General features: G+C 47.8%; 1 protein-coding gene across 1 annotated transcript; it reads left to right on the top strand.

Annotated features, from left to right (window-relative positions):
- Window positions 1-732: 732 nt before the first annotated feature.
- Window positions 733-9,704, top strand: Fkbp4 (FKBP prolyl isomerase 4). Its single transcript, XM_003463183.5, has 10 exons — window positions 733-1,012; window positions 2,872-3,016; window positions 3,288-3,430; window positions 4,152-4,272; window positions 4,645-4,801; window positions 5,718-5,808; window positions 5,906-5,989; window positions 6,197-6,382; window positions 6,885-7,124; window positions 8,928-9,704. Exons 1-10 carry the CDS (start codon window positions 908-910, stop codon window positions 9,033-9,035), a joined length of 1,380 nt encoding a protein of 459 aa, XP_003463231.2. The 5' UTR covers window positions 733-907; the 3' UTR covers window positions 9,036-9,704.
- Window positions 9,705-10,528: the final 824 nt, after the last annotated feature.

The raw sequence follows: 10,528 nt of genomic DNA, 5'->3' as shown, positions 1-10,528 counted from the left end.
ACTGAACCCAGGATGGTTCCACGGAGATACAATCGAAGCCCTGTTTTGAGACTTGCCATCTAAGTCACTAAGCTACCCAAACTAGGCTATAATTTGCGAATGTCCTGCCTCAGCCTCCCAACGTGCTGGGATTACAGGCTCACCACCATGCCCACCTCAGCGAAGGTTTCTTTAAAACGTGCTCGCCTAGAGTCGTTCGAGCGGGCTCATGTTTTATATGTATATATAGTGTCCAGCAGCAGGTTGGTCGGCCTGACTGATGGGAGACCGCAGTTCTTCGTTCCAGTTCCGCGCACCCGCCGGCTCCTCCTCCGCCTCCCGTTCACAGAGCAGCCACGCGAGTCCTGCGTCGCCGTGCGCGGCGGGCGCAGTCATTCACCTCCGCCCGGCTCGCTGCAGCTCAGCGCGCTGCGGCTCCCGTGCAGGTGAAGTGCGGACGGCGGCGGGTGCCCGGGGAGCGTCTGCGATCCAGAAGGATCTAGAAGCGTCTGGGCCAGCGAAAGCGGGCGAGGGAGGAGCCGTGGGGGAGGGGGAGGCGGCGCCCAGGGTCCGGCAGGATCCCGGGAGTCTGGGAGTGGGCAGCCGGTGGGCGGGACGCACCGCGGGGGGGGGGGCGTTTCGAGGCCGCCTTGAGCACCCCGGCCCTAACCGGGTCACCAGCTCTAGAAACTTCTGCGCCCGCCCCGGCCCCTCGAGGCTCCGCCAGCCCCGCCCCTCCGAGGGTGGGACCAATCGCGGCCCGCCGCTCCGACCGCCCCTGCGCCGCCGGACTCTCCGCGGGCTGAACCGGCCGCGAGGTGCGCCAGCGTGGTCCGCTGTGTGTGGACGCTGCTGCTCAGCTCCTCAGCCTGCGGAGACCTAGCGTCGAGGCAGCTCAGGCCCACAGACTCCCGCGCGGCGAGTGGCGATGACCGCAGAGGAGATGAAGGCGACCGAGAGCGGGGCGCAGTCGGCGCCGCTGCCGCTGGAGGGAGTGGACATCAGCCCCAAACAGGACGAGGGCGTGCTGAAGGTGAGGGCTCGCGGCGTGGCCGGCTCGAGGCTCCGGGAGCCCGGGACCGAATCTCTGGCGTGTTTGGAGCGGAGAGGGACGGTCACCAGGACCACGGCGGGCGCACACCGGGCCAGGCCTGTCTTGCGCGTCGCCGCCCCGATCGGGCTGCGCCAGGAAGTCCCGGGGCCGCCCACCTGGGACTTGAACATTGGCTGGAAGGGAAGCGGCTCCTGGGATCTAGTTCAGGCCCGGAGCTCTTGTGCGCTCCTGGGCCGTAGGGCCTGGCCAAGAGAAAAGGCCACTTCACTCCAGGGCCCCTTCCCCAACGCCCGGACCCCCTTCCCCAACAACCGGACCCAGGGAGGTAGCCGGCTCCGCCATGCTGTGCCCCTCATTCCCGGGGAGCTGCGGCAGTGCATGCCGGGACCTGTAGTCTCCCCCCCAACCCCCGTAGTCCCCCCCCCTCCCCGCGCAGCTTTCCAGGGTTGGGGCCTCAGGGTGCAGGGCGGGAAGGAACCCTTTGCTTTGGAGCACTCTACTCAGGAACCGCCTAACTACCAACAGCCTCGGGGGCCAGGGGAGGGATGTTTCTGGATTCGGGTCAGGACTACTGGCTGTGGTTCGAGGAAGGTTCTGCCAGGAGTTCAGCACGATGAAATCCTATCCCGCATTGCAAGCTCTGGCATCCATTATTCCTCCCTGTGGTTTGCCACTGCACGAAGGTGGCTTGTGCAAAGCTGAAGACCTCAGGCGTATTTATGAGGTTTGGGAATGCATTTGGTTTTGCCTCAGGTGCTTGTGGCCCCTGCCCAGCTGCTCTCCTGTGAGCCCCATGAGCACGTGGCTTCTGCTTCCCCCTCTAGCTTGCTGTTTTCTCCAAGATTATGGTTCCAAGAAGGATCATTTTTCCTTTGATTCTCCATCCCATGTCTTTTAGTACTTAACTCCTGGTGGTACCTGTATATTCAGTCTTGGAAGATTCCCTTAGAGGGTAACCACATGCTCACCAGGACTCCTATACAGTCACTTTTTGTAAGTGATAAAGAAAAGAAATCGAGCGTGTGCTTCACTGAAATAAAGTACTCAGCCTGCCAGGCAGGAAAACTCATATCTTGAGCAGAATCCAGAGACCTGATGAAGAGCTGTGCTTATCCGTAACTGAGCTTTTCCTTTTCCCAGTTTGGAAATGCTCTGTTCTCTTTAGTTTGTATTGCTGTCATTTTCACTTTATCCAAATAGACTTAGTTAGACCTGATCGCTGGCATTTAGGAGAAATGAAGAAATGTATAAAGACTTTCCCCACTGCTACTAGTGACCATAAGTTTTCATTCAATTTTTTGTTGGTTTTGTCTTAAAAACTTACGGAGATAGGGATTACCCGTCATTACTTTACAGTGAAGGTCCAAAGAGTTAATGTTTGTCTTGAATCATAAGCAAAAACTTGAATTCAGATTGTCTCCAATTTTTCAGAGTCTTGATGCACTTTAAGAAAGATAAGGGGATGGAGTGTAGTGGCTTATGTCTGTAATCCCAGCTATTTGGGATACTGAGACATAAATTTGAGACCAGCTGGGGCATTAGTGAAACCCTATTTCCCCAACTTAGAAAGGCTGAGGATATAGCTCTAGTGATAAGTGCTTGCCTAGCATGCACGAGGCCCTGGGTTCGAGTCCCAGCACCATAAAAAATGGGGAAGTGATTCCTTAGCCACACTAGTAATATCAGAAAGACTTGGTGATTGGTCCCTTGAATCTGCATATGGGAGGCACAGAAGACCAGACAGGAACGATTAGGTTCTTGTAGGAAGCTTACAGGCAGTTTCCAGCACCTTTCCTTCCGCGTTGGTGCTTGGGTATTCATCTTATCCTCCTTCCCAGGTCATCAAGAGAGAGGGTACAGGCACAGAGACACCCATGACTGGGGACCGAGTCTTTGTCCACTACACTGGCTGGCTATTAGATGGCACAAAGTTTGACTCCAGTCTGGACCGCAAGGAAAAGTTCTCCTTTGACTTGGGAAAAGGTAGGCATGGTCACTGGGCTGGTGGGATAGGCTTTGAAGGGGATAGAAATTGCCACAAGCAGAAATTGTGTGCCTAATAGCACTGAGTTCCAAGAAAGATGGATCACAATACATAGAATTCTGAGACTTGATAGCATTTGATAAAAACTTCTTGTCCCATTTCTAAAAGGTGTTTAGCTTCCTGTTGGGTACATTATAGTAACTCTTTAAGAACATTGTTTGGAGTCAGTTAGACCCCTGCTAAGGGAGTCCTGTTTTCCTCTACCTACAGGGGAAGTCATCAAGGCTTGGGATATTGCCGTGGCTACCATGAAGGTGGGGGAGGTGTGCCGCATCACCTGCAAACCAGAGTATGCCTATGGTGCAGCAGGCAGTCCTCCAAACATACCTCCCAATGCCACACTGGTGTTTGAGGTGAGTGTCCAGCCATAAAGACCCAGGCAGAGAGCCAGGCTTTATCTCAGCCTAGTGGCTGGCTGCCCTCCAGCCCTTCCTGCCTCTTGGAGACAATGTTGCCAAGGCTGAGGGCCTGGCCCTAGAAGACCTAGAGAGGGCAGCTGGCTCTGCTGCTACCAGAAAGTGGCCAGTAATGGAAGCTTCAGTTGAAAGGGGGCTGTGAAGTCCATCCAAATGGAATAAAAGACAGAGGTTGAGGCATTTTTCTTAAAGAAGCTAGGAGAGAGAATGTGTGTTGTTCTAAAGAACACACTGAATATTGGTGCTTTTAGGGCTCAGGAAGGAGATACCTTCCCATAGGTCACAGATGGAAAAAAGACTTCCCTGAGGAGATAGCACTGATCCTATTGGGTCTGGAAATGGTAAGCCAGTGGGTGTAAAGAGAATATTCAGAAAGACTGCTGAGAAATGCTAGGTCCTTTATGAGGCCTACCACATTGGATTTCCTGTGTTACACATAGATTATTCTGAAGCTGGCCCAAAGTCTGTATGACCTGCATGCAATGCCAAAGTGGAAGTCTAGCTCCCAAGAACTTGACAGAGTCAAGTGCCACCATAACTCCTAGTGTAACTGTCCCATGGAAAGATCTGTTCTGACAGTTACTAGAGACTCTGCTCTAGGAAATTGCTGAGTTAGTGCAGGAAGCCATTGGTCACCTTATGATTGTCCCACACACAGGTGGAGTTGTTTGAGTTTAAGGGAGAGGACCTGACTGACGATGAAGACGGTGGAATCATCCGAAGAATACGGACACGGGGTGAAGGCTACTCCAGGCCTAATGATGGCGCTATTGTGGAAGGTGAGATAGTATGGAAAGAAGTCTTCATTTTGAGTTGTGGTTCTTTTCTTTTTTTTTTTTTTTTTTTTTGTCTTTTTCCTTTTTATCGGTACTGGGGATCGAACTCACGACTGCCTGCTTGCAAGGCAGTTGTGGTTCTTACACTTAGATCCTACTTGGCTTTAGGCAAGTCATTTCCTTTTTCTGAGTTTGTTGTTTTTTATCCATAAACCAAGGTATTGGAGCAAACTCTTAACATGCCTCCAGTTCTGAAAACATGACAGGGATATTGTGAGGACAGGAAGTGATGGGGAAATGTAGGTAGGCTGATCTCGTCCTTTCTCAGTGTACTGCCCTCTTAGACTCCTGATACATTGCCTCTCTTTATGCCAGTCTCACTGGAAGGGTACTACAAGGACCAGCTCTTTGACCAGCGGGAGCTCCGCTTTGAGGTTGGCGCTGCAGAGAGTCTGGATATTCCCTGTGGGATAGAGAAGGCCATTCAGCGCATGGAGAAAGGAGAACGTTCCATTGTATACCTCAAGCCCAGGTGAGCCACAGACAGTTTGCTAACCAGGTAGGCAGACCAAGGTCAGAGTTCTTGAGTGTCCCTGGTGAGTTATGTAACTGGCCATTTATGTTCATTCCCCTTTGTATGTTTGCTGCAATTCTTGGAGCACCAGATTTAGAACATTATTACCCCTTTGTTCTAATTAGAGGTATGGCTACAGTTGTCCACATTTTGGGGGAGGGTTACTGGGAATCAAATTTAGCATCTCACACTTGTCAGACAGGCATTGTGCCACTGAATTAAATCCCTAGCCCGCACATTTTTGTGGATGAAAGTCTAGTCTTGCTGTCTTATGCCAACATTAAGATTTCTAGCTGCCACCAGAAAGTGGCCAGTAATGTAGGCTTCAGGTTAGAGGAGAGGGCCATGATCCTTCCAGACTGGAAGTAGGTTCAAGGGTTGAGGCATTCTCACTGAAGTCAGGAGATGAAAAATTGTGGTGTTAAGAAAGGAAACAGTATCGTGCGCTAGAGCTCAGAAAGGAAAGATGCCTTGCCATAGTTCACATATTGAGGAAAGGCCCTGATTTGACAAGTGACATCCTTTATTGAGACGTTTCCACGATGTGGCAGACACACTGCTGCAAGTCACCAGAGGTTCAAAAGTAACAGAACATCTTTTTCGTCTTCTAGTAACTCATAGTTCATTGAAGTACCCATTTAAGCTAGTAACCACATTATCATGTGATCAAGAATTATGAAAAGAATATACAAAATGCTATAGGACCCACCTAATTGTGTAAGGAGATTAGAGAAGATTTTGCCAAACAGGAAACATTTGAATCAGTTATCAAGAGATAGGAAAGTTCTTTTCTGGAAATGAACAGGAAGCCTTTTCAGCCTGAGTCAGGTTAAGGGCTGCCAAGATGACCCGTAAGTTTTCTTCACTCCTGCAGCTATGGTTTTGGCAATGTTGGAAAGGAGAAGTTCCACATCCCACCAAATGCTCAGCTGAAATACGAGATACACCTCAAGGGTTTTGAGAAGGTAAGTTTGGTCAAGGCTTTCTTCCTCTGGATTAAGTTCTGCCCTGCCTGTTACTGTAGAAGACTGATCACTTTGTCTCACCCCTGGGATATGGCAGGCTAAGGAGTCTTGGGAGATGAATTCCGAGGAAAAGCTGGAGCAGAGCACCATAGTGAAAGAGCAAGGCACTGTGTACTTTAAGGTGAGCCAACAGTCACAGGACTCCCCCAGTGAGGGTTGTGGTGGGTCAGCCCTTTCCCTGCAGTCTTTACCTACTATATCTCTAAGCCCCCTGATACTGACAGGAAAAGGAAGGGGTCAAGAGAGGAGTCATGGCCACAGGTCATTCACTGTTTACTGGGTATAGCAACCTAATATCACTAGGCATCTAAATCTGCCTCCATTCTAGGAAGGCAAGTACAAACAGGCTTCGCTGCAGTACAAGAAGATTGTGTCCTGGCTGGAATATGAGTCAAGTTTTTCTGAGGAGGAAGCACAGAAGGCACAGGCCCTTCGCCTGGCCTCCCACCTGAATCTGGCCATGTGTCATCTGAAGCTGCAGGCCTTCTCTGCTGCCATCGAAAGCTGTAACAAGGTGAGTTATCTTTTGAGGGCACAGAGATGACATTCACAAGCAGGACTAGGTGAGCTTGCCAGTGCCTAAGTCTTGCCCTAGTGACTAGGGTGGGAATATGGGGTATATTGGTAGGAGCCCTAGCAAACACTTTGACTTTGTGGTGTGGAGCAGTTGGCACAGAAGTAGAAGCAGAAAGCACTGCATAGGAATAGTTTTCTTCTTTTGCGGTTCTTGACTGCTTCCTCATTTTCATCTACATTCCTCTAAAAATAATGGAAATTTAGAGGTCCTCCTTTCATCCAAAATGCAGTGTCTTCCCATTCTTCTTAGACTAAATGAGTTTCCTCTTACCCTGGATGTTTTGCGTGTAATTCCCCAAGCTTTATTCTGGAGTGTTACCAGCCATTTCTCATCTTACTTAGCAGTCCTTGTGAAACATACCCACCCACCCTCACCCTCGAGGCCAGGTAAGCTATTGGACCTGAAGTCTTGCTCTGCCACTTTCTTTCTGCATTCTCAGGCCCTGGAACTGGACAACAACAATGAGAAGGGCCTCTTCCGCCGAGGAGAGGCCCATCTGGCCGTGAATGACTTTGACCTAGCACGGGCTGACTTCCAGAAGGTCCTGCAACTCTACCCCAGCAATAAAGCAGCCAAGACCCAGCTGGCTATTTGCCAGCAGCGGATCCGCAAGCAACTTGCACGAGAGAAGAAACTCTATGCTAACATGTTTGAGAGACTGGCTGAGGAGGAGAACAAGGTGAGGATTGGATGGGGCATGACTGGAGTGAACAGAAAAAGGGGTTTCTTATCCTGCTTCTCAGCCCAGCTGGTATGAACTGATTGTGCCAGTTCTGGAAACTAGACTTGTTGTCTTCTCAAAAGAAGGAACACGTGTGTTCCCTCAGTAAGGACTCCTGCTGATGGAACCATTTTACTTTTGTGAGCAGGGTTGGACCTATCCACACACCTGAGGAGTCAGTAGTTGGCTCCTCTTGCTGTTTTCTCTTCAGTGCCTGGGATCTTTTTTTCTGAGTGCTGTGTATTCCAGGCTGGTCTCAAATGGACGAATTTCCTGCCTTAACCTCTCGAGTGCTGGGATTGCAGATGTATAACATCATGTCTTGCTTTTTGCCTGTAGATTCTGAAAAGCTAAAAATGCTTGGCGAGGAGTATCCAGAGATTGAACTCTGGGCCTCAAGCATGCTGAGCCTCCACTGTACCACTGAAATACGTCCCAGCCAAAGGGAGAAGGGGTTGAATAATTAATACATAGTTAGGTATAAGTGTTGCAGGAGGATCAGAAGTTTGATCTCAGCCTGGGCAACTTACTTAATAATACTCCATCTCAAAATTAAAAATGCGAAATGAGTTCATTCCCGTTTAACACAAAAACAAAGTGCTAGAAAGAGTATATGTAAAAAAATCTGCCTTTCTCTAAAACAGGATTCTTCCCCGGTACCTGTCATTCCACTCTAATGCCTTCATACATAAGATTCACACATTAATGAGGCTTCTAGGGCAACATGCTCATAATTCCCATACTGTGTTTTTCACATAATGACTAGATGCTTACTTTACATCAATGTTTAAAAGAGCTTTTACATTTTCCCTTATGTATATGTACTATTCCACTGTATGGAAATACCAGATCTTATTTAATCCGTTTGTTACTTCTTAGAGTTCTATGTAGGTTAAATAATACAGTCCAACAGAAATAAAATGTAAACTACTTATTAGAGTTTTCTAGTAGTCACCATGTTTTAAAAGGTAAGAATAAATAGGTGGAACTAATAACATTTCAGTTAACAAAAAGGTATGTTTGATATCTCTAAAACGTTAGTGATTTTATGTGTGTTTCGTTTTTAGCAGTAATGGAGAGTACATGTGTCCACCATTACACCCAGCTGCAGTATATAATTTCTTAAAATTTGATCAATGAGTAAGGTGTGGTGGCACACCTATAAATAATCCCAGTACTGTGGGAGTCTGGCAGGAGGATCACAAAGTTTGAACTTAGCCTAGATGATTTAGCAAGACCATTGCTAAATGACTGGAGATGTATCTACCTCAGTATAAAGGCCTTGAGTTCAATTCCCAGTACAACCCAAAAAATTAATATTATTACAGTAAGTCTAGTCCACTTGTGTATTTTTAGAGTAAGTCTTTAAAATCCAGTGCATGTCTTACACTTAACAACAGATTGATTTGAAGTTGATAATGTGCCTGTATTTCCAGCATTCAGGAGGATAAAATACAAGGATTATACATTCTGAAGCCAGTCTGGGTTGAATAGTGCATTTGAGATCACCTGTGTTAGATAGTGAGACCCTACCTCAAAACATTGATTGGAACCAGTCACATGTAATAGATGCTGCCATGATGGATGAGCGTAGTTATAAACCATATTGCAAATGAATGGCCTTGGAAATTCATGATTTGAACTTTTACAGGTACATCTTTATGACAGTTCTAAAAGAATTGTTAAGTTTACTTATTTCTGTTAGAGACTGTGTGGTTTTTACTTGAGAATTCAGCACCTTGCTCTCCCTCATCCTTACAGGCCAAGGCAGAGCTAGCCACAGGAGACCATCACATTGACACAGAAATGAAGGATGAGCAGAAGAATGATGTTTCAGGAAGCCAGCCTCAGGTGGAGGCAGAAGCATAGCCTTCACAGCCCAACTCCATGCAGCTGCCTGCCTCCCTGCTCCCTTCCCTACTCTACTGTTAATTTTGTAAAAACTGAAGAATTTTGAGTGAATTAGACTTTATTTTTCTACCTGTTGGATGATGGCTTTGGGGGAAAGGGGGGGATGTTGAAGTGGGGGATAGTCTTAGGTGGTATCATTACCTGTTCCCCCATTATACATGAACATAGGTCCATCCACACATAGTCATGAGAATGTTAATTTATTTTGTTCCCTCTATTAAGTCAGCTTTTCAAATGATAGAAGAGGTAAGTGATAGGGATGGGATCTGATGTGAGACCAGGGCAGAAAAGGAGAGTTCCAGGCAGCCATTGTCCTCATCCTTTCTACAGTCCATTGGCAAATACATGGCCTCCTGTGGTGCTAGGGGTGTGGGAAAACCACTGCTATGCCCATTACCTTTCTGTTCCCTTCCTCATCCTAGATGGTGTGGGTGACATAACTTGTGTGTCTTGATGGCCACCTTTGTTCTCCAACTACCACCCCTAGTGTTTTTCCCTTCCTGTCAGTTTTTCTTCTTGCCTAGGTAGTGACCCCCCTCCTCCCCCCAGCCTCTTTGCACGTTGCTGAAGGTCCAGGTGCTCCTCAAGTCCCATGCTTGAGCAATAAAGTGGAAACAACATAACCTATCTAAGCGTCAGGCAACCCTCTGTTCAGCTTTGGAGGGCGGGTATGATGGGTACACAGAGCAGGAACATAATGAAATGGTTACCCTCCCAGTCCAGTTTATGTAGGTGCAGCATGTGGCAGGAAGCAGACCTACACGGATATGCAGGCTGCAGCTGGGATCATGCTGTACACTTAGCATGAGTTCCTGGTCTTACTGCCTCTTTTTTTACTTGCCTACACCTAAGAAGAAAGTGTAAGCAGCTAGATGATTGGGACTAAACATTTATGCTGATGTTAGATTTGTACCTCTGGCTCACTCTCTTGGTGGAGGCATTTTTTGCTTTTCTTAACTAATGACAAACCAGGACACTGAGCTATACCTTTTTTATTTTGAGGCATGGTTTCACTAAATCGTCCAAGCTGGGCTAGAATTTATAATCCTGCCTCAGCCTCCTAGTGTGCTGAAATAGGTATGTGCCACCACATGTGACTTTGATTTCTTAAGTAGGTATAAAAACTGGTGCAGCTGACTGCCTTGTGTCAGCTTTTACATGATTTAAAGTGAAGAGCAGTAGTCACACTTGCTACCTTTTTGCCTGCGCTAAGAAAACACTTGTGCTGCTTTTCTAACCATGCTTTGATCCTTTACTCCTGCAGCAGAGCAGTATGGGGATCCTAAGAAAAGCCAGGGGTCCCAGGTTGGTCAGACCAAGCCAGCTCCAGATAGTATAGTCCTGACTGCAGGCCAGAACTTTGTAGCTGCAGGTCTCTCCACACCTGTACAGTGCCAAAAGAAATTTCATCATATTTAACATTGCATAAGATAGATTTCTGTGTGAAAAAT

Source organism: Cavia porcellus, unplaced genomic scaffold, assembly GCF_034190915.1.
Source record: "Cavia porcellus strain 051 isolate PalLab524CR breed Dunkin Hartley unplaced genomic scaffold, mCavPor4.1 scaffold_27, whole genome shotgun sequence".
NCBI lineage: Eukaryota > Metazoa > Chordata > Mammalia > Rodentia > Caviidae > Cavia > Cavia porcellus.
This window is presented reverse-complemented; position numbering and strand designations above follow the sequence as displayed.